Source organism: Echiichthys vipera, assembly GCF_963691815.1.
Source record: "Echiichthys vipera genome assembly, chromosome: 17".
NCBI classification, from domain to species: Eukaryota; Metazoa; Chordata; class Actinopteri; order Perciformes; family Trachinidae; genus Echiichthys; species Echiichthys vipera.
The window spans coordinates 20,923,847-20,948,090 of NC_139842.1; the positions used below are offsets into that span (position 1 = coordinate 20,923,847).

The window sequence follows — 24,244 nt, forward strand, 5'->3', positions numbered from 1 at the left end:
CATTATTATTATTATTATTACTATTATTATGACTATTGTTATTATTATTATTATTATTATTATTATTATTATTATTATTATTATCGGAGGATTATCGGGGGTATTCGGGGTTGTGCACTTGGGGAGGCAGCACTGCGCAGTTTGTGTGCACAAAAAAGAAGAGACGAAGAAGAGGATTTGTGACGTCACATTATGTGGGCCCAGTTCTTTCTTTTGTCACTTCCGTCAAAAACACAACAAATGGAACGAAGCTAGCATGCCGAGCAGCGCTCATTCAAGCTCATTTAACGGTATATTTTTGATTAGCTAAGCGATCCCACCACGGGACTGGCAGCCGTAAACCACCAGGTCAGTTCGCGACACTTTATAGCTACATGGCGGGATCGGTTTTTAACATTTTAACATATTTAGCTTCAATCGCTCACTGACGTTGAGCTAACTCACCTAGCGCCGGAGATGCTCTGTGCAGTTTATGTGCAAAGTTATGCTCGATATCTATCACCATGTTAGCTTATGTACAGTAACTTTAGTTTTCAGCACAACTTGAAGCAATAAACGGCTTATTTTAATACAACTTTATATACTTTAATACATTTTCATAAAGTGGTTCATTCTTGCTGTTTAGTTGTTTGCTTGTTAATTAAGGACCTCCATTAGTCATCGCCGTAGTGAAGACTATTCTTCCTGGGGTCCAATACAAGACAAACATTAACTAATCTTTAAAAGAACCATACATTTACCTTTTGAATGGAACTCCATTGCTAGGCAACAGCCTTGGTCCTCGTTAACTTCCTGTCAGCTGATGACATTCACAGCAACAGGAAACAAACTTGGACACAATTTGAATGTTTATGTTTACAACTTTGAAACAGACTTTATCAGAATAATAAAATCTGAAGAAAAGAAAAGAAACGACAAAAACAAATGACAGAATCAAACAAGGTTTAACCTGATCTCCTTTCAATTGATTTTTAAAGCTTGAAATGCGATTAATTGTGTTTCTACATTATATTTCCCATGTTCCAGCATGTAACAGGTCTGTACGTTAACATTTTTAAGTGCATTGGTTCTGGACAGAGGCAGGGTAAATCCTTAACCTAAGGCCAGTGTGGTATCATAAACAGGGTTCATTCAGGTGCTTGAAAACACAACATTAAAATTCAAGCATTTTCAAGGTTTAAAAAGTCCTTGAAAATGCTTGAAATTGTATCTGTATTGCAATATTTTCACAACAAATATCTATAGAATATAAATTTAATTTAATTTCTTATCCTCCTGGTGTTACAAAACAATTGCAGTTGTTTATAGCACGATACATCTCTTTAAATGGGATAAAAAAGGTGAAATAATCATTTTAAATACGTATTTGTAGAAATAGCCAAATTATCACAGCCCTAAAGTGCTGGAAAAGCTTGAAAGTGGACCTTTAAAAGTGCTTTAAAGTGCTTGAATTTGAACCTGGAAAAGGTTTACAAACCCTGTATAACCAGAACAGACTGGTGGGCTTACATAATGTACAAATATTCTTTAAAAAAACAATAAAGTGGAAAGCTAATCTTTCATCTACTGTCATCGATGATAACCTAGTATGCATTTCTTTCACATTTCTACTTGTGGGGCAGCGATGCCTCAGATAATTCAATTCAATATCAAATACCGCCTTGGTATCGGTATCTTTGTGTACGCAAGTCTGCACTTATCCTCGACCATGTCATTTAGCCCAGAAATAAATCTACTTTAAAGCAGTTTATTAGTGGTTACGACAGACTGTAAAACTAGATAATAAAGGAAAGTTCTCTGGCCGTACGGGCGCCCTGGCGGCTCCTTTAAAGGCTCTAGTTCTTCCAGTTGAAACTCGTGCCTGCGGTAGAAAGATAAACGATAGATTTTCTGCTGTAAAATGTCAAATCTGTGCCCTCTTCTTGTCCATTGGCAGGTTCGGCACTCATGGAGCCGTCCGTTAAGCCTGGTCCCAATCAGGTGGCTGATGTGGTGTTTGTCATCGAAGGGACGGCGAACCTCGGACCTTACTTTGAATCTCTAAGGAAAAATTACATTCTGCCAGCTATTGAGTAAGAGTACTCAGACACTCCGAATTCGCTGAGTTCTTCCTTTATTATTGTTGTCATGTCTAAATGCATCCATTTTATTTTTGATTCCTAGATATTTCAATGGAGGGCCACCAGCAGAAACAGATTTTGGTGGAGATGTGGGTGTTTCCTGTTCTTTTGAATATTTCAATTTTCATTCTTTGACCATTCATTCATTCATTCAATGGTTTCATAGGATAATTACTAATATAAATGTTTCCTTTGTCCTTGTAGTATGGAGGGACGCAGTACGGTCTTGTGGTGTTCAACACAGTGGACTGTGCGCCCGAGTCATATGTTCAGTGTCACGCGCCGACCAGCTCCGCCTATGAATTTGTCTCATGGATCGACAGCATCCAGTAATTAGTGGACAACAATTCACTTGAATATTACAAAGTTTCCATGTTGTTTTATTTGATCATAACAGAGATAAATGGGACAGTTCTTGAATATTATTCTTCCACACAGGTTCATGGGAGGTGGAGCAGAAAGCTGTAGTCTAATTGCAGAGGGGCTCTCCGTGGCCTTGCAGCTCTTCGACGACTTCAAGAAGATGAGGGAGCAAATGTAAGGCGGCCCTTTTGTGCTGTACTGCTCTCTAATTCCTTTCAACAGTCTATTCATTTTTAAAGTAAAATCACTGACCACCAATGTCGGGATCATTACTAAGCAACGGCTACTTTTAAAAGTATTGAACACATCGTCTATTACACCATAGAAGTGTGTCAGATTTGGTCATTATAATAATGAAATCTGTGTGATCAAGGTAATAGAACTTTGTTGATGAATGAAATTGTTATGTCTTAACTTGATAATGTTAAAGCTGTGGCTCAGTGAGCGGTTGTGTCACACATACTGAGCTGCTGGGTATTTTACCCGTAGTTGCTCAGATGCCCTCCATAAGCTAGCTCCATCAAACTGAGTGACCGCATTAAAGTCTGAGGTAATATCCTCTACTCTGTACATTCACTAGTAGTGATGAAAATCTTTGCTTTTTGCTTTCTCTGTTTCTACCTTTGCCAGAGGTCAAACCCACAAAGTGTGTGTGCTGCTGTGTAACTCTCCCCCGTATCTGCTTCCTGCTGTGGAGAGTGTCAGCTACACCGGCTGCACAGCAGACAACCTGGTCAAAATCATCAGAGATGTGAGTATAATGTGTCATTATTGTTGTTATAAGTACTCCATGTATGAGGTAGTGTTGGTGATATTTGTATTTGATTTACTTCACTTTATTTGATAGGTAGCCAAATGAACATTGAATGTATTTCCTTTTCATATTTCTCAGAGAGGAATTCACTTCTCTGTGGTGGCTCCTCGGAAACTGCCCGCTCTCAGGTCTTTGTTTGAGCGGGCGTCCCCAGTAGGAGGTGCGGTCGAACCCTATCCAGACTACAGTCAGGACCCGTTCCACATGGTCCTTGTCAGAGGCATCTCGCTTCCCGGTGAGAAACATCCTTTTACACGTTGTTTGTGAGGCCTGCAGTAAGTGCAAAATCAAAAAAACATTTTATAACTTTTGTTTTTAAAAAAAGTGCTACGTAAATAAATACGAACTTCCTCAAGGAGTCAAGGAAAGGTGTGAAGAAGAATTCATAACAAATTAGGAAAATAAAACTGCACTCAGCTCCTTTATTGTGAGACAGAGGATGTTACTGACTTTGGGTCTGCTGTGGTGTAACTACAATGTGCAACAGATGGACGACTAAAAGCATTTTAGATACTTTGGCCCGTGCGTTCTTACCCCGTTGTGTCATGCAGGTTATAAACGTACAACCTGGTGGAAAATATTATCTCATTACAAAGGTTGGAATTGAAATTAAAAAGAAGGAATATAAGCTACCAGTTAGAAAAGTGAGACCAAATGGTTGCCACATTGAGAATAGTTGCTTACACTCCCCCTCCTGTCCATATTTATCCACATGAATCCCCGTTAGGGCCAGACTGATGTTGGCTTTTTGAGCCTGATGCTCATTTTATGCCCATGTAGTCAAATCTGAGCTGGATAAGAATTGGATTTTGCACAGATATGACTCTGCAAGGGTACCCAGAAGACTGCTTTACTATACAAATTACTTTTATTAAAGAATATTTCACATTATTAGATATTATGTGCACAATTTAAGTTTCAGTCAGTTGCTTAGCATTTAAATTAGTTAAAATAAACCTTGTTTTTCGATACTGATGGGCCATTATCGGCTGAGTGGTATATCGGTCTGGCTCTAATCCCAATAGATGATTGTACGAAAACGATTGTTACATCTATGCAAGATAGGCATATCATTTACAGTAGTGAACGGCTGAATGTTGCTGCCACAAGGAATTGTGGGATGATATTATTTCATCTTCAACTTGCTTTATTGTCATTCTGCCCATGACAACAGGAAAGAACAAAATGCAGGTCTCTATATAAATATAAATACATAAAACCAATAAAAACCAAAAGGAAGTGAAGGACGGTCCAGTGTATCCCGTGCTTAGAGGAGGTAATAAAGGAAGCATTGACGCACCGTTCTTTAGCATCTAGAGAACTAGAGCAGCTCTTATCATGGCTGCCACTTAGATACTTCCGGCTCATTTCACATAGTTCAGAACCTTCCTGAGAGAAAAAAGACCCTTTGAACACAGCCAGAGACAAGGACACACCTTCTAAGACAGGAGGAATGGTTTTGAAATGCTCGTGCAGTACAGAAAGCATTGTTCATATAATTAACAGTATGTTATCTGTAGCAACCTGCACAATCATGGAGTTTAGTTTGACGGTTTCCAAGTTGTAGCAGCTGCATTCTTGTAAGCTCCTTATCTCCAGACACACTTTTGACAGGATGTTACACACTTTCTGCATTCCTCAGGGCTGCGAATGACAAGAGTAAAGCTGGCATTAATGTTTATCTCCTTCCATGCCTCTTTTTTTTGTCTACGCTTTTCGGTGTGGTGCCAAATTGCCCTTTTTATTATTTTGTTGTCTCTGCGGGACCTCCTCCACCGGCAGCACACTTTCCTAAAAGCTCTAGTCTGGTTTTGATTATGTCAGTTTTGAAAGGAGCAGGTGGTTCGGGCATCTAGTAAGGATGAACCCTGGGCGCCTCCCTAGGGAGGTGTTCCAGGCACGTCCAGCTGGGAGGAGGTCTCGGGGACGACCCAGGACCAGGTGGAGAGATTATATCTCCACACTGGCCTGGGAACGCCTCGGGATCCCCCAGTTAGAGCTGGTTAATGTGGCCCGGGAAAGGGAAGTTTGGGGTCTCCTGCTAAAGCTGCTGCCCCCACAACCCGACCCCGGATAAGAGGCTGAAGATGAGATGATATGAAATACATTCTGACTTCCATGATTGTTAGAAACTAGTTGCTAATTCCACGTGTTCGCTGCTACAGGAGCTGCAGAATTTCACACAATTCCTCCGTAAGATGATGCGATTGATCATGTGAGGCCGTTAATTTAGTTGGCGGTAGCTTCAGCAGTGTTAAATACATACCGGAGCTATTGTTATGGTTACTCCTACACCTTTCTGTGAGTAGGCGTGAATTCTGTTGTGGTTTATTTGTTAACAATGAACTGGGTTTGAAGTGAAACAGAGCTGCTCAGAGCTCTGTGTACTGAATCCTATTATGTCTGAGTGAACTAAATACAATGTGGACCAAAATCAGATTTAATGGAAGCAAATAAGGTGGTATATTTGTTTGTTTGTTTGTGAGCAGAGGGAAGTCCTGTCAGAAGCAGAAATTGCTGTGCACTCAAAAAAAACAAACAAAAAAAAAGCGAGCAGCTCTTTGTAAAACTAGGTCAAAAAGTATCTCAGGCTTTTGGTAGCAGCCTGGAAAGTCCCACTTTCCCCAGGAAATAAGGTGAAGTGTTTGCCAACAGGAAGAGTGAGCGCTACACATCACACAAGTGTTACTAATCTGATTGGCTGAGCAGCCACCTGCATGCATGAATTTGATTGGCTGAGATTTGAAGATGGGTATAAATCAAAGTGTTGTCCAGAGAGAGGTGGTCTTTCCTTCTGTGTGGAGTTTGCATTGTCACCCCGTGTCTGCGTGGGGGCTTCTCCGGTTTCCTCCCACAGTCCAAAGACGTGTAGGTGTTAGGTTAATTAATGACTCTAAATTACCCGTAGGTGTGAGTATGAATGGTTGTCTGTCTCTGTTTGTCTCTATGTGCCCTGTGATAGACTGGGGTCCTGTCCAGGGTGTACCCCGCCTCACGCCAGGGACAGGGACAAGCGGTTGCAGATGAATGAATGAATGATTTCATATTGGTTTCATATTGAACTGATTATTAGCTCAGTTTGAGGTTTGTGCAAGGACAATTTGGCGCCGACAATTCCTCTGTAAATATGCCGTATCCTTCACTTGTATACTTCAGAATGTAGGAGTAAAAAAATGCTCCACTACATCTCAAAGTGTGTAAAATTCTAAGCTCATCCCACTGTCTGTCTCCAGTTTCCTTAGGTGGAGGACCCGGGCCGCTCAAACCTGTCCTCCCTCCTCAGCCGCTGCCTCAGCCTCTCGTTGGAGCCTCCCAGCCCCCTCCACCCATTAACCCAACCCACCCTTATCAGGTAACGGGCATGCAGCCACACAGCGTGAAGGCTGCCTGGAGACTAATTCCTGCCCCCTACTTTTGGCTCAGTTTCAGGCAGTGGTGTTTATGTTCCTTCCCTCCCTAAAACGTTTTTACACCAGCATTGTCTTCCTTTAATCTGCTCGCTGACAGAATCCGGCCCCCATGACTGCTGCTCAGGTGGCTGCACAGATGGCCGTGGAGGCAGCCAACAACCAGAAGAGTCGCTGTGAGTTACCGGAGGCTCTGGGCTTTTTTTGTAAACACTTTATGTCGGCCAAGCTTTTAGATGCGGTGTCTCTGTTTGCTTACTGTACGTGTGCATTTTCGCAGTACATCCTATTGTCACTATTTATGGAAAACACATTTTTAAAGATGTACATTTTTTGATATTTACTAGGGCTAAACTGTTAGGACTGTTGAATTAATCTCCAACTATTTTGATTCGTTCTGAGTCATTTTTGAAAGAAAAAATATCCAAATTCTCTGATTTCAGCTTCTTCGATGTGAATATTTCCATCCTCCTCTGACAGTATATTAAATATTTTCAGACATTTGGACCAAACAACTAATTAATAATGGAGAACATAATCGACAGATGAATCAATAAGGATTTATACAAGATGACGCAGTGATTCATATAATCTAATTGTTAGAAAACCGTCATGTGGAAAGAACACACCATTGTATGCAAACGTTACGTTGGAAGGGAAGAGACAAATTGCTGAAGATGCAGTACAATGTATTTATACTGCCAAAACACCACAGGTTTAGCATAAAACTCACTAAAAGCTAATCTAGCAGGAGGATACTCGAGGTCGTCTGCTTTCATATCACCCCGATATCTTCACTGTAGCTTTAAAACGGAGCCTGTGCAGCTTCTTAAAGAGGGAAATGTTTGCCAGCGCCCCTGCGAGGCTTCATTAAAAATCAATATTTATTTATAAGGAGGATCAGCCTTTAAATGTGGTTCATCTGTTCTGACTCTTGCTGTGTTCCCTCCAGTCCCAGGACTGGTCAACCCAGGTCCTCCGTTCACCGGTCAGCCGACCATCTCATCGGTCCCCGGGGTGAAGCTCAATCAGCCCAGCATCGCAACAGTCACCACGTCGACACAGCCCATGATGCCACAGCAACAAGTGGTTCCAAATCAGCAGCAGCCGATCCCTCCCCCAGGACAGCCCGTACCTAATCCTCAGCCGCAGGCGCCACCTCAGCAGCAACCCACCGTGAATCAGCCCACAGCACCTTCAGTGCCGCCCAACATGGTCAGTTATGTCAAATCCAATAATTTGCTTTGTAAAACACAGTGGAAACACAATAAATTCAGGTTAGGCCAAGCTCCAGATTACAGGCCGTTAAGTTCCCGTTGTGGTAAAGAGCCGCTGGTGAACTGTCGCGTCTCTTTACTGCATTCTCTCATTTTCAGAATGATACCAATATAATGTCTAAAGGGGGTGCTGACTATTTCAAATCCCAACCAAGGTTTGGTTGTTTGTCTTGCACTGTGAATTCAAATTAGACATGTTCTGCACATATTCAGCTTGTCTTGCTCTCAATATTTGTATCCAAGTCCATCAAGTGACACCATATTGACTTTTAAATATTCTTTTTAAATCCCACTTAAGGGGTTTCACTTGTTGACTCAGCTGCATCCTTTATCCCTTCACTTTTGTCCGTGGAAGTGGGCTTTTCTCAGTCCATCGACATGTTTAGATGAACGTCCTTGGGATCAGGGCAGGACCAGAGCTGGGCGATATTGGCCAAAATCCTTTTCATATCAGTCATTTCATATCTTAATAAAGATATACAGTATATCAGGATACAGCATGTTTTCTGGTGATTTAATAAATAAATAGTCTTTATGAAATAACCACACAGGGAAGCCTGTTTTTGTATTCTCCTGTGTGAATTAAATACTTATGTATTTTCGGTTTCAAGTGAAATATAGAGAAAATCATGTTTTTTTCCAACTATACACTATGTTTACATGCATGCACACACAAATGGTGTAAAAACAAAAGCACATTGTTCAAATGCCAATATTTCAAATCCTGATAAATTGAAGTTAGAATGTGCTTGTTATTATCAATTTAAATAAACATAATTGTTTATCACGATACCTCAATATATGATTTCATCACCATGTGATTCCATTACAGAGCCCTCGCTCAGACATACACAATTAAGGGCATATTTATCTTTAGAGCACATCAAATTCAATGAAATACATAAAACATAAACAGATAAACAGCTCTAACAGAAGAAATTAAAACAAGTTTATCACGTTATTTTTCAAAGCCGGATACATGGGAGCAGCTAAGGCAGTCTCCACATCTCTAAAAGACAGCAAAGGTTTTATTTTTGCTACGGACCGAACGTGAACAAAGCTGCTGCTGATGACAGAGTTGGTTCGTTTGCCTCTCGTTGAAACACGGCTCGAACACGGGTGTGGTGTAAAAGCAGCCACGTTCTTCAATAACTCGCCTGGATCCTTTCATGTGTGTCCTTTGACGTGGAGTTCAAATACCTCGCAGCACACACACAGCCGAAGACTGGATTTGGTATTCACACTATCAATGTTTAAATCATATTGATATTTTCAAAATGTAAGTGGCCCGACTCCAGTTGTAGATATCAGAGAAGCAAGACTTTGCTCTGTGATGCTACGCTGCCAGCAGCCCGGAGCTGAGTTTGCAGACTAATACGCCGTCTGAAGTCTAATGTCAAAATGAATTTTAAATGTTAGTACTACTGTCAGATCAAAACTAGATGTTCCCTTTTCCCTAGAAATTGATTGTGGGTACAGTCAGTGTTGTTCAGTTTTTTTCCATTCATTCATTGTTCTCTCCAGTAGTACGAAAACATGCTTTTAAAATTAGCCGATGATGTTCCAGTTTGATCAGCTGTTCAGAATTATATGCTTTTATTATTTACTTTATATAAATCATGTGTGTATTTCTTTGAGTTGCACTTGTATTTCTGGCTGGTTAAAGTCTTAAATTGTACAAGCGCACTACATGTAACCCCCCCCCCCCCTCCTATTTTCATGACAGGCTGGTGTGTCTGTAGCTCCAGGCAATGCAAATCCAATCGGACAGCAGCAAGGTGTGGCCAATAAGATCGTAGCGTGGACCGGCGTTCTGGAGTGGCAGGAGGTAACACCTAGTACAGGGGTCTGCAGCATTTACTATCAAAAGAGCCATTTTTTCCCCCTTCTTCCACCAATTCAAATTTGTCTGGAGCCGCATAACATATTTGATGTTGCATCTTTTAAATGTCTATATGTAGTTATGTGATATATACAAAAAATATAGAACAAAAATAAAGAAAACTGTTGACATTTTATTCCTATTATTACCTGTTATAAAAAAATATTTTTCGATAATTTCTCACCACCTATCAAGCATACGGGGAGCCACCATTATGCGAGAGACTCAAGCTTACCGGCAGGGAAAGGCGCTGGGCCATAGACGAAGGATGTGACGCATATTTTAATTCCACATAATTTTTTTTTTTTTTTTTAAATCACCTCGAACTTCAAGATAACAGGTGTTCCCTTTGAAAGATTGTCTCCTTTTGTAAAAAACCTTATTTTATTTTAGTTTACATCTCATCTTTTGACAAAGCTATAGGGAGCCACTGAAAGGCCGCCCAAGAGCCGCATGCGGCCGAAGAGCCGCGGGTTGCAGACCCCTGACCTAGTACAAAAGTCTGATGTTGAACGGATGGTGCTCCCTGAAAGAAAAACATTATTAGAAACCTTTTTGAGCAGGGTTCCCTTGGAAACACCTGGAAATGGATTCAAATGACCAAATATCCTGGAAATAATCTGTGTTTTCCTGGGAGAGTTATAGTGTATTTTAGCCCCTCACTTAGATCGCCTTTGTAAACCTAAGTGCCGGTTTGGTTTGACACTTCATTCCCTTTTAAATTGGGCTCACACTTCAGTCAATCTGCAGAGCATGCGGGTTCAATGTGTCAATACTAGGCCTACCTGTAAATGATGCGACCATTTGAGAGCAAGAGCTGTCCCTGTTTGAAAGAAAAGGTCCTGGAAAAGGATTTTTTTAAAAGCGTAGGGACTCTGTTTAAGTGAGAGTGTTGACAATCACTGACAGCTGAATGGTTTGCAGGATTCAAAGTCTTCCAGTTCAAGGGGACAGAAGTTATTTAAATGAATACTTCAACATTTTAAGTCTCGAAGACATAAAATCTGCACACACGTTTTATCTGTTCTTGTTTAACGTACAAAACCAATCTTTTTGTACGCTTAAAAACAGTTTTTCTGGCCAGACACGGTAACTTCCCAGTAATCTCGGCTGGTTGCCTGGCAACCTCACATGGATGACATGGCTTCAGGAACAGATATAACATTTTAATTGGAAGCAAGAAATACTTTTTAGATCCCTGGGAGGTAAATTGGGTTATGTTACAGCTGCTGCCATACTAGAATAGAAATACGTCCAAACGTAGACGCATGAGGAAAGATTACAAATATACCACAATAATGAATGAATCTTTATTGTGTGAAAGAAATTCTCTGGAGTCCTCAGTGTTTCTCAAATCATGTCTTTACTAAGCTGTATGCATACAGGAGAGACGCTGCCACGACCGGGTCCTATATGTTCTCTGGCTCTCTCCAAGTAGCTTCAGCATACATACAGCCACATCACAGCACCTTACAAACACAAGGACATCACAGTAAGAAAAAACACAGAACACACTACCCAATGTTCATGACCCCAGTGGATGTTATCAATGTTTATGACCCCAAATGTCACCATTTGCAACCCCCATGTGACTCCTCTCTGCAACCCCCCCAGCTCTCATCCACAGCTCGACTGTTGTGTTCATCAACATACAGAAACCAAGGATTTACATCATAGACTAAGAAACACTTACAAAAAAAGACGGAAAATTCTGGTTATTTCCCACAATTGTCCTCACACCGATACATGATCGCATTTCGGTTGGCTCTCAGTGGGATAAGTTAAACGTTTAAAAGACACACAATAGAAACTAAAATGCATCAGGGTTCCCGCAGGTGCTTGACATCCTTGAAAATGCTTGACTTTTAATGTTTTCAACGTTTGAAAAGTGCTTGAATTTGAGATAAAGTACTTGAAAATGCTTGAGATTGTTTCCACGTTTCTTTCACAACAAATAGCTGTAGAATACAAATATAATTACATTTCTTATCCTTCTGGCATTACGAAACATTTTTGGTTTTTATAACCTAATGCCATCTCTTTAAACGTGATTTTAAGACAAAGGTGAAAAAATCATTTTCAGTAAAAACAAGTCATTATATATCAACAGTAGAAATCATAAAAATGGGATCTGTGATTTAGGTGCGTTAAAAAGCAAGGATAGTCTAAAAATAGAAGACTGTTAGTTGAAATGTAGAGTATAAATGCAGTATTAATGCCAGAGTAAACCAGAGTATCGCAAATTGAATTATTCTTATATTACAGAGTTGAGTTGTTGCACAGAATGATTGTGTTGTAGTCAGTATTTCACAGTTAATGAGCTTTAACTGTGGAGGAGGATTTCCTAACCTTCTGACAGATCCAGGCGAGCCGTTTCCAGTCTATATGCTAAGCTAAGCAAAGCAGCTGCTGGCTCCAGCCGACAGATACCAGAGTGCTATTGATCCGCTCGCCCAACTCTGAGCAAGAAAGAGAATCAGCATATTTCCCAAAATGTCGAACGGTTGTTTTAGTTCATGTTGCCGGCCCCAATCTCAGCCGTAAACTGTGAGGACCGGAGCTCATGTGATCATCGTCATCATCACTGTCTGGGACCTGTCAATGCTGTACGTCTTAACCACCTGTCATTGATCACTGTACACTGTGATTAATTGCACATTATTTTCCCCGTCTTCTACTATTTCTTTAGTTCAAGGTCAAATCGATTTAGTTTGCAGTCACTGTGCTGAGCCAGGGAAATGGATGTTAATGGCTTTTCACGCGACACTCATGAGGCCTTCAAGTGTTTGTGTTTGCGGACGGACTCGGATCAATCGCCTCTATTGACTACAGTCTCATCCTCCCTCTTCTGTTTGTCAAAATTATCTAAATCGGTTAAATGGAACGGGAATAAGAAGCTCAGGAAACTCTTAAATCTCGCCCCGGAGCGTGTGCGGCCCGCAAACAACCAGAGTGGACAGACGAGGAGCATGAAACATTGCTCTTAATCTGTCATTTTCTCCTCCAGTTCACTCATTAGGCTTTCAGCTCTGTGAGTAATTCTCCTCTGGAGTAATCCGTAATGTTGAGGAGACTTACACAACAGACACTAAAAACTCGTTTGAAGAAAATGGCTGTTGATAAAAACTCTTACGGGGGGGATGCCAGCACACTTGGCTGCCGCTTGCTCCGAGTACAGTTATCAATATGGTTCTTTGTGTTTTGGCTCAATTTCTATCTGTTAATAATTCATGAAAGCTTTTATTGTCTAAAACCGGGTGTAACTTCCCAGAATGGTTTTGCTAACGTTTTTTACTTTTTTCAATGCACCATTCATTTAAAGGTAGATGCGTTTTTGAATACTGCTGTTCACTCATCTTTCATTCCTGCTTTAGCCCTGAAAATAGATAACCCATTCGTCTGCAGAGAAAGCCCAGCACAATACATTTGTAATAGACAGCGCAGGGACTACAGTGAGGCCTGACTAATATGTGACTGATTGATCATTGATCCTGCATCGACGCCCTGAAGATGAAGCGTTCTGGCGGTTTTCCCCAGTGCGTTTGCAGCATTGATGCGCTTAGAAAGGAGTTCTTTTTTTTCCTTTTAGTTCTCGACGTTTTCCTAAGGAACGGGTTATCTGCAGGTCTTTAAAAGTCCATCCATCCGTCCGTTTTTTAATTGCTTGTCCTGATTGGGGTCACATCGGTAAAAGGGTGAGCAGGGGCGGCACACTTTTTACTCAGCAGTATTCTCCCGACTGCTCCAAGGCCGGCTGGAAGATGTGATCCCTCAGCATGTCCTGGGACTTCCCTGGTGTCCCCCAGCACTTCATTCCCTCCAGGAAGAGGCATCCTAGCTGCATGTAATGGGCATGCAACACAACAGCAAGCCATCCAGCCCATAATCAGGCACTTTCACCTGATTAAAGAAAAAATACTTGTAGATAAAAATAGAAAAGTGTGCACTTAATAGGCTTTCCCAGGGACTGTTGAGTTTTGATTCTTAAGCAGTAAGAACACACAATCCAGTCCGCCTTTAAAGTAGAAAAAGCTACTGAGGTGTGAATCATCTTGAAGTATTTAAATATATTAAAAGCATTTCAGCATTTATTTTACATTTTACAGTATGTGGTTTCTTTAAGCCACGTGTCCACTTTCAAGTTAAAGGGGACCTGAACTGCCACCTCTCGATCAGCACAACAGTGTGAAACCACAGATCATTTAATGCAGAGCGAGCTCAGTAACATAAAATGCAAACATGATTTAAATGCCAATATAAGAACATGACTATTTTAAACACAATCAGCACGTGTGCTTCATTTTCTCTTGTACTACCTACTGTAAGATATGTACTTTGATGTGTACTTATTGATATTGGAATGCACTATTGAAAGCTTTGGTCATATGGTCACTTTGTTAAAGTTTTCTTTATAGGGATCATGTGGGATTTGAACTCGTGCTCCTCCAGCATCTTCAGGGTTACTGTCTAACTTTGCTTCTCCCTTTTCTGTGTCCTCACCCCTCCACCCTTTCCTGCAGAAGCCCAAAGCCTCCTCCATGGATTCAACCACCAAACTGACACGCTCTCTGCCATGTCAAGTGCACGTTAACCAAGGGGAAAATTTGTGAGTAGCCAGTCAAACGCTGTGGCTCCTTTGTGTCCTAAAAAGTGTCTTATTTGTCGGCGCTTGTGTCTCCAAACAGAAACACAGACCAGTGGCCACAGAAGCTCATCATGCAGCTGATTCCACAGCAACTACTGGTGAGGCTGCGTTTTAGCTTCTGTTTAAGTGTGTTAAAAGTGCGGTGGGTAACACTCTTTTATGAATGATGCATAACTTAAGTCCTCTCATGGCTGCTTTTCTTTCCACAGACAACCTTAGGTCACCTCTTCAGAAACTCTCGAATGGTTCAGTTTCTCTTCACCAACAAAGATGTGGAGTCGCTGAAAGGCCTGTACCGCATTATGGCCAACGGCTTTGTAAGTTTTCAAGCACTCTGTTTCGTTGAGATTAAAATGTGTGTTCCTGCCCATGTCCCCGAACGTATCCATCATTCAGCATAGCTCAGTACATTTTACATGAGTGCCAACCGAGTGCAGGTCCCACCTCTGTCCAGCAGTTGGACTGAACATGAAGCTGTGCTGCAGTGTTGCGTTAAAGACTCTAGAGGGGGTTCAAGGCCATACATTTAGTCAGAGCCAGATGGTGTGATTTTAAACATGCGTTTAGACAAAAACCTTTTAATTGTTCAGTTTTGATCCAGTTCCAGAAGGCTGGCATAATGATAGGGGTTTTGTCAGTATGGTGCATTGTTAATGAGGTAATACCACTGAGAAATAGCAGAGGCATTAATAGCATTCAGTCCAGCTGAGCTCTGCTTCTTTGCCTGAATTAGATTTACAGCCCAGTGAAGGCACAGTGTGAATTAAGTTAATACCATTTGCATTCAATTTATAAAACCGATATGTTTGATTGGGCAAAGCAGCTCAGGAGAAGGTTATGTTATGCCAATACCGAGCCCATCCCATAATTACGCCAGGGTCCCACAGCGAGGTCTTAAGCTGCCCTGTGACCCTCCCTGCAGGCCGGCTGCGTCCACTTCCCTCACACCACCTCGCCCTGTGAGGTGCGGGTGCTGATGCTGCTCTACTCGTCCAAGAAGAGAATATTCATGGGCCTCATCCCCAACGACCAGAGTGGCTTCGTCAACGGCATCCGGCAAGTCATCACCAACCACAAGCAGGTCCAGCAGCACAGAGCGGTGAGCGGTGATAGGAGGGGGAAGCGGGGTCTGGTGGGAAGAGTGGAGGGTTTCAGTGAGGAGTGGGGGGGGGGGGGGGGGTGGGGGCAAAAGGAGGTGATAATGAGAAGGCATTATAGAGGAGCGGTGGGGAATTGAGGTGCATTGTTTACGGCATTAAAGTGCATTGTTATTGACATTTCATTTAGCTCGCCCAGTATCTTCACTGCAGCCACTAACATCTCTCACTCCAGCCGAGGCTAATGGGGCTAGCATGAGCTAAATTCCTACTGCAACATTAGCTGGTTATTGCACTCCCATCTCATATTTGCTTATGTGAGGGGAATAAAGGTGCAAAACATATGTACTCTTTATGTAAACTTAGTTATATGCTAACATTGCTAACACAATGGTCTCCTTAACTCTGTGCATTGTGTTAGGTTATTGTTTGTGGTAAATACACTCTTAACATGCATTTAGAGCTCTACGGCTGTTAAGCTCTTCTTTATTCAGTGCACAGTGCACACTTTGAATGTCAACTGTTACAATCACAGCACCTAACACTGTTTTAAAGCTTGAATTTGTAAATGTTTTTAATTATAAGGTGCTGCTCTCGTAATACTGAAGGCCGACCGTTTCCCAACTCGTCAAATTCCGACGTTTTGGGGCGGCCCTCGGCGTCTGATATTGGCTGGCTAACAAAACAAACAAAAGAATACAACACACACAAGAGGGAGAGTGACTTAATTCTCTGCTCAGGACGCCATTACTCCAATACATCTTCATGTGTTTGCTGTTGTATTAATGTTCTTAATATTAATGCAATTATTATGAAGTGAAACATTAGAAATGACCTACTTACTGTGGTGTGAGACACTTTCCATACTCTGCCACTGGTCCCGTATTAAAAACCGAAAGCACCAAAAATAATGTGCAGATTCATCAATAATTAAAATAATTGTTAGTCGTAGCCCCAGTCCTATTACACCTGTCTTGTTTTAATATATCCGTGCGGTGTAATGTCACCCCAGCAGTTTAAAAAATAACATCATGAAAACAGAATACACACACTCTGTCATCTGGGCTGTAGTTTAAAAATGTGGAAATGTGTAGATTCAGCTTTAAACAAAGCACATCTCGGCTAAGTATTAATTTTTTAACTCCAGGCTGCCAAGATGTTAACATTACATGAGAAGCGATGGAGTGGCAGCGGTATGTGCCAATCTTTAGGGACAGGAATCAGGAAATCTGGAGACAAGTCTCCTCCTTCCAGCCTCTCTGTGCTAAAGGTAGAGCCGTTCTTGTCTCTGAGAGTTCATTATAGGTTACAAATGCTGCTGTCTTGTCCACATGACACGGAGATTTCACTTTCCCTCTCTGCTCATCCTCATCCCTGGGGACGGGGTGATTTAAAATGTGTCCTCTGGATTAACTGTCTTTTCCATCACGGGGCTCTCCGCTCCAGCTTATTGCATCCAGTGAGGAGGGATGCTGCATAGCTTCTGAAACAATGCAGCATCCAGTCAAAGATCGAAGCAGCAATTTAAAAATGAAGCCTGTTGTCTGGATTTTACACGAGTTAGATCAAATCTCTCTCCGCAGTCGGCTCTCATCAGCGGTGATAACGCTTGTTTACTCACCCTTCTAATTTTATGTCTTCGCAAAAAAGCGCAGCGGCCCTATATGTACGAGCATCGGGGCATTTAGAGAAGGCAGAAGACATGAAATTGTAATGAAGGTTCTTTTCTTTTTCTTTTTTTCTGGCTCTTGTGTATCATCACATATTCAGCGCTGCATTGCTAATAGGGAAGCGCTACAGCAATCTTAACGTAATTAAATTTTCAATTGGACCAGTAGTTAAGGTTTCTGGAGTGGTATTCTTCGGGAAAATCAGATTGCAGTCTGTTCTCAGCACAAGTGATGAGAAAAGTGATGCAGGCCCCTAAATCCTGATCCAGGATTTTACCGGGTTAAAGACAGGAGATAAATCCTAGACAGGAGAAGAGGCAGCTGTTTTATTTGTTCCCTCAGAAGACCCAGAGCTGTGTGTCGCTCTGTTATTGTTGGTCAGAAAGCCCACCATGCATTAGAGCAATCTCACTGTGAATTGTTCGGATTCAAGCAAGATGGATGGGTTAAGGTGTTTTTCCATCACACTGTTTTTTCCCTGTAGTTAATAATTTGTGCTTAAAGGAGAGAGGAACTCTCCTCATCCCTCCTCGTTTCACCACAATACCTGCACAGCTCAGCGAACTGGGGAGCGCCGCTGCCTGTTTATAATGTTTCAGTATCGAATCACGATTTTAAGGACAGAAGTGTGCAAATAAAGTGTAAAATTGTAAGAGTTAGGATGCATTTTTGGCTACCTTGCAGGTGTGTTTGCAGAATCTGTCGGCATCTAAAGCGACAACAACAGGTTTCTTCCTTTCTTCTTCCCGTATGTTGTTCTCCGGATGGATATTTTATTTGACGTTTTCCACTCCTGACTCTGCCGCTCGGTTTCAGTCATCAAGTTTGTTTTGAACTGTGAAATCCACCTCAGCAGGTGACGTTTGAAATTAAGTCTCTGCTACCGTCGTCTCCATGTTTGTTTTTGCTTTACATCGGATGAACAAAAGTGAATATCAACACCACCCTCAAGGTTGTTCACGCAGTAAACACACTTTAGACACAGAAAGGGTGTTGACGGGAAACACAGATTATAGATTGATTATGACCATACGAAAATATAACAGACTCTGTAGAAAGTATTCATTTATTTGGACAAGAGGGCTTGTTCATTTTTTATAGCATAGGTTTTATTTTATTTTTATGTGGAACAAAACACACAGTTCTAGCTTCGTACAAAAATTCAGAGCATATTTGTTACCGTAAGAATCAAACCTCAGAAGATACATAGCTTTGAGGAATTCAGACAGCTGAAGCCTCATATTAGCTTAAGCTGAACTTCAGAATACATACACAGAAAATGAGCACTGAGGATTTTGTCCCCCGTCGCTCACATTGAAATTGCTTTAAGAAGGGTTCTGCGTTCTGGCCATTATGAGAGAAAACAACTACAGCGATCAGTAAAGCTTTTAATGTAGTGACAGGCTTATGGGTATTCATGTATTTAATTATGTTTCTACACAAAAATGTCCTTTTCAAGCAAACATTACCCTGCGTTACATCAATTTAGCCGGTGCTTTTACAACAAGTGCATTCAGCCATGAAGACACCACTCCAAACTGCAAGACGATAGAGAAAAACCATGTGATTGAATAACAGACGGGACAAAAAAATGAGGAGGAGACCCGGAACAGAACCCTGAGGGACCCCAGTAGTGAGGCTACAAAGTGAGATTGACTGCATCTACTTTATATAGCAGCTGTTTTCATACACACACACACACACACACAGACACGCAAGCTGCTAGCCAGCCATTTAGATCAATTTGAGGTTCAGTGTCTTGCTCAAGGACACTTCAACATGTGGACACAGATCCCTGAAAGTGCAGTCTACATGAACAGTATTAGTAATAATTTACATACACAGAACTTGCTTGTTTATAGACGTGTGAAACACTCGACAAATCACAGTGACCTTGATGCTCTCCCCTACTTTGACTGGTGTGGTGCTCTTAAGCAAAGCAGTTAGCCTCAGTCACCTTCAGTCCTTAACCTTAACACAGGAAACACGAGAAAAAAAACAAAACAATTTATGTGTACTGGTCGAGTGTAAGGTGTTGAGGAGTATAGAGGTGAAGCAGAGGTGAGAGTGAAGCATGCACGTGCCGAGTCCATAAATAAAAGGTGTTAAAAGGTTTGGAAAAATACACTTTCTGCTGTTCCTCATTCTCTCTTTGTTTCCACGCAGCAGTTGGGCGGTGCAGGTCCGATGCAGCCTGGTCAGGTCACCCCCAACCAGAACTTCCTCAACAGGGCCCCTGGCCCCATTCCTGTCTCCCTGGGCAACGTCCAGCAGCAGGTAAGTGAACCCTTTCTTTGCTGGCATGTCTGCCTGGGTTTCCCTTTCACGCTGTCTGTTGTTGACACCTTTTTCTGCTCTGGTGCCCGCTGATTTCTGCATGCATTACTGGTAACCCTTTCCTCCACTGTCTCTCCCCTCCTCCTCTCTAATCTGCCCTGTGTCCAGTCTGTGGTGGTGGGCATGCCCCCTGTTAGTCAGGTCTCTATGATGGAGGAGCAGCAGAGGCAGAACAACATGGTGAGACTGACCGTAGCCTCTTAACATGCACGCAACATGTGTTCAGGATGTCCATGGGTACTTCTTTGAAATGTTAAGGGCTTTAAAGTATTATATCGTCATTCAGTCATAGATTTGTCTCTCTTTCCTCTGTGCAAATGACATGTTTCACTGAACCACATAACATAGCACGCAGAACAGATTTATCAGTACAACCCACATTTTCCAACACAATGTCCTTGTTTTTACGTTGCCCATATAAGGTGTCAGCAATAACCATGGATAAGGAATAAGCTGCTTCTTTTGTTTATTTTTGAATGATGTTAAACTCAATTCCAGTCTGTATGGACATCCTGTTATACATTCTTTCTACTTCCATCCCCACTGCTAAGCATCAGACTTGGTGGACATCTTATATCCTTTTCAGTCCCCTGTTAAATGTTCCTCTTCTAGTATATTTCGTTGATAACACGCATGCATATCTTTTTGTATTTTATTGAATAGGAACTCTTTGCTTTGTGCATGAGGTGACGAGCGCAAAATCAAACGGAACATGTTCCAAACATCTTGGTTTACTTTCAGCCTGTAGAAGTGTTTTCTCTCCTGTTTATCCTCTAAGACGGCATAAATGTCATCTAAAACACCGCAGACAGTAGCCTCACAAATAACAGCTTTAAGGTGGTAAACACTCAACACACAACTGTTTTTTTGTACGGAACTTTAGTAAGTCAAAATTGTTGAATGTGTGTAAGACATCTTAAACTGTCCTTCAGATGACGATGAGAGCAGCCGGACCAGCCAACCAACAGCCGCCGGGCAGTGGCCCTCCACCCAACCAGGTCGCGCAAAGCGGACCAGCCCAACCTCAGGGACCCATACTCCGCCTCTCAAACCCAGGAGCCAATCCACAGCTCCGCAGCCTTCTCCTGAGCCAACAGCAGCCAGTAAGAGCGAACAAACGGTTGAGTCTAAACTCTCTCACACAGGAACTGCTCTTCTTTTTGTTTTCGTGGAGGTTAACGTAGCTCTTCTGTCTCTGTGTCCTTGAAGCAGGCTGGAGTGTCTCACATGCAAGGCATGATGTCTCATCAGGGTTTAGGGCAGCAGTTGGTCCATCCAGCACCAGGAGGGGGGGCTCAAATGCAGGGCCAGTGGAGGCAGCCCTTGGCAGGTCAGCAAGTACCCCCCACAGAGTGGAAAAAGTTCATGAAAGACATGAAATTTTAGAATATAGGTCTGAGAATATACTTTTAAGGGTCATAAGGTTTTTATCGTAAAGGGTTGAAAAATAACTTCTAGTTCTTTATTACATTTACTTCTCTTCATGCCAACTTGGCATTACTCCAGACAATATTCTTTTTTTAACTAACAATGTTTTAACCAATGCAGCCATCTACGTTTATCTAACAAAAATCAACTTGCAGAGACTTGAGTTAGATATTCCATCCCACTGTGCATGCCAGCCAAATTTATATTTGTCAAACTTACTTCATTTTGTGTGCACATTGATTGAAAAACTTTGCAAAACTTCTGGCGCATTTCTATATTGATTTGAAGCTCCAACTTTTGAAGATTTACTTTGCTAAAAGATTAATTTCCTATGATCCTGAAGCATTGGTGCTTTGCACTGAAGATGAGTTAGAGTCAGTGAGAGGGCAGGTGGGTTGGCACCTTAGAAGTCATTGGTTGGCCTTTATTTTCACCTTACTCTCTGAACACACATTCATTTGCGTTTATTTAAGATTATTTTTTGGAAGTTTTCAAGCCTTTTATTAGATAGGACAAACAGGAAATGGGGTGGAAGAGAGAGAGACACGCAGCAAAGGGCGGCAGGTCGGAGTCGAACCCGCGGACCTTCAGCCTCTTTACATGGGGCGACTGCTCTAACCACTGAGCCACCGACTGCCCCAATTATCGTCTATTCTAAGCAATACGCATGAATGAGGGGAAAGTAATTTATTTAAAGGCAAGGCTGTCTTTATATAGCAAATTTCAACAACAGAGCAATTCAAAGTGTTTTACATGAACATTAAATTAAAACAATTAAAAGCAATTAAAAACAGTCATTCAAGTGAATAGAAATTAAAAAAAGACATAAAATGTAAGAATAAAAAGTATTCAGCCTTGATTTAAAAGAACAGAGTTGAAGAGGCCCTAAACTCCTCAGTACTTTATAAACCCACAGTCGTATTTTGAAAGTTAGTTGACAGACAGGAAGTCAGTGTAAAGACCTCAGAACTGGAGTGATGTGATCCACTTCCTTTGGACATGTGTAAAGACAGTAATCAAGTCTACTAAAGATGAATGCATGGACATGTTTTTCCCAAATTCTGCTGAGACCTAAGTCCTTTATGCACTGGATATATTCTTAATATGCGATAGTAGTTTGACTTTGTAGTTGTCTTAATGTCGCTGTTGAAATTCAGGGTGAGTAGAGTCCATAGCTACACCAACATTTCTGGCTTTGTCTGTGGTTTTTAGCGTCGCTGACTTCGAATCGTTCCTCTTTGGCTCCAAAAGCAACTGCCTCAGTTTTGTCTTTGTTTAATTGATGTTCTGGCACATAAAATTGTTGATTTGTTCATTGCACTTACTCAGAGCTGGTATTGGACCATAATCCCCTGATGGTGTGGTTATGAAAATGTGTGTATCGTTTGCATAATTACGGTTACTTATTTTGCGTTTTTGCATAAACTGAGCCAGTGGAAGCATGCTGATGTTAAACAGGAGAGGCCCCAGAATGGAGCCTTGGGGAACTCCACACGTCATATTTGTCCACTCGTACGTGTAATTACTAACAGACACAAAGTAAGCCCTGTTCTTTAAGTATATCAAATCTTGATCTGCCTTGTATGTAGTGGTCAAGGACCAACCACAGTGACTTCCTGGTTGATCCAATATAGAAGTGCAAAAAATGTCAGTTCTCAGAGTGTCCACTAGGGGCAAATTTCATAATGGAGCAGTTTCTCATTGACCCCATGTTAAACAGGCCGTTCTCACAGCATAATTAAACCTGTTTAAGGCCTGGTACAAAGAAACATTCTAGTCTAGGATGTTTAGGTCATATCTCCATGACAACACTGAGGGGGGTTAATGTTTTTGGACCAGGCCAGTATTTATTTTATTGGAGGTTAAAGTTTATGAATAATTAGGGGCGCAGCCTCTTGAGTTACAGCTAGCCTCTAGCCCTCATTTCTCCTCGGAGGTATACGTCTCCCTCCCCTCAACGTCACATACACTGACATTTTGCCTCTGTCTGTATTTAAGTGGATATCATTGAAGACCTTAACAAGAGTAGTCTCAGTGCTGCAGCGTGGTCCAAAAACCTGACAGGAAGAAATCCAAACACTTTTCCGAAGAAAATGAAAGAAACGTCCACATTCTATATTTGCTCATCGTTTGTTGTTCAGGTTTGATTTTTCTATAAAAAACAGGAACACATCCAGGCTCGTTGTTGACTTAGAAGTCCCGGACATCTGAGCGTTTGAGGCGTTTGTACGTTCATGTACGACGTAATCAAATCAAATGTACAGTAACGTTAAAGTACCTTGATGTTTATCCATGTCAATCAAATCTCAAGTGCCTCTCAGTTGACCGTCCTAACAACATAAATGGAAACCGATGGCTGCATGGGCGAAAAAAAACTTGAGAAAGTATATAAATAACATCTCTAGGTGTGCTTACTGTATGTTTAAGTGAAGCTATTCTATTCTAAAAATGTTTCATCATTTAAATCTCTCTTCCGCTCTCCCCCAAACAACCCACACCTGCGTGCAGGTCAGATGCTGATGTCCGGAGGTCAGAGAGGCGCCGTACCGCAGCCCGGGATGCCCACCAGCGTCATGGAGGATGAAATCCTCATGGACCTTATCTGATTGAGCAACACTGAGCAGTTGGGACACGTGCATCCACTCTGTTGCTTTATTGCTACAACTGTTCGGCATAATTAAGGAGCAAATCATAAGTAGTTTCTGGCTTTTTTTTTTTTTTTTTTTACTCTCCAGGACTGAACGGCTGAAGTTAATTAGGAGCAGACAATGCGAACATTAGTTTTTCATGTAAATGGTCAAACAGAGAGCACGCTAATCCTCCACGCTACTCGCCGGCTGAAGCCAAACCAGTGGACAATGTCAATCATGTTTTGCTTCTGGAACTTTTCTACAGACTTTTCGTTTGGAATTGTATCATTGAAACCTGAAATAGTGTTTGATTTTATATTTCTTTTTTTTAATTGAGATTTTACCTTTTTTGTTAGTTTTCTTTCTTCTTATTATTGATGAAGTTGTTTTAAGAGGATAAAATAAAATGATGGCGTATAGATCATTGTGACGAGGTTTTGCTGTCGATGCGTGGTGCCGTCAGTGATAGCTGCCCTGCCTCCTCCTGTGTGAATGCAGCTCGGACCCTCAAGGTGAGAGAGACTGATATAGACACAGTAATAGATAGTTCAGTGTCTTTTCCTGCCAAATAGTG

General features: G+C 41.6%; 1 protein-coding gene across 3 annotated transcripts; it reads left to right on the forward strand.

Annotated features, from left to right (window-relative positions):
- The first annotated feature begins 228 nt into the window (after positions 1-228).
- Positions 229-24,007, forward strand: med25 (mediator complex subunit 25). Of its 3 annotated transcripts, none has more exons than XM_083930841.1 (19): positions 229-348; positions 1,937-2,072; positions 2,164-2,209; positions 2,325-2,449; positions 2,559-2,657; positions 3,114-3,234; positions 3,376-3,532; positions 6,531-6,649; positions 6,805-6,880; positions 7,657-7,919; positions 9,708-9,809; positions 14,384-14,469; positions 14,549-14,606; positions 14,718-14,825; positions 15,431-15,607; positions 19,442-19,552; positions 20,545-20,715; positions 20,822-20,942; positions 23,549-24,007. In XM_083930841.1, the coding sequence occupies exons 2-19, from the start codon at positions 1,948-1,950 to the stop codon at positions 23,644-23,646; spliced, it is 2,163 nt and encodes a 720-aa protein (XP_083786967.1). In that variant the 5' UTR covers positions 229-348; positions 1,937-1,947; the 3' UTR covers positions 23,647-24,007. The 3 variants fall into 3 exon arrangements, with proteins under 3 accessions (XP_083786967.1, XP_083786968.1, XP_083786969.1); XM_083930842.1 differs by having other exon boundaries at positions 19,445-19,552; XM_083930843.1 differs by having other exon boundaries at positions 14,387-14,469.
- The last annotated feature ends 237 nt before the right edge of the window (positions 24,008-24,244 follow it).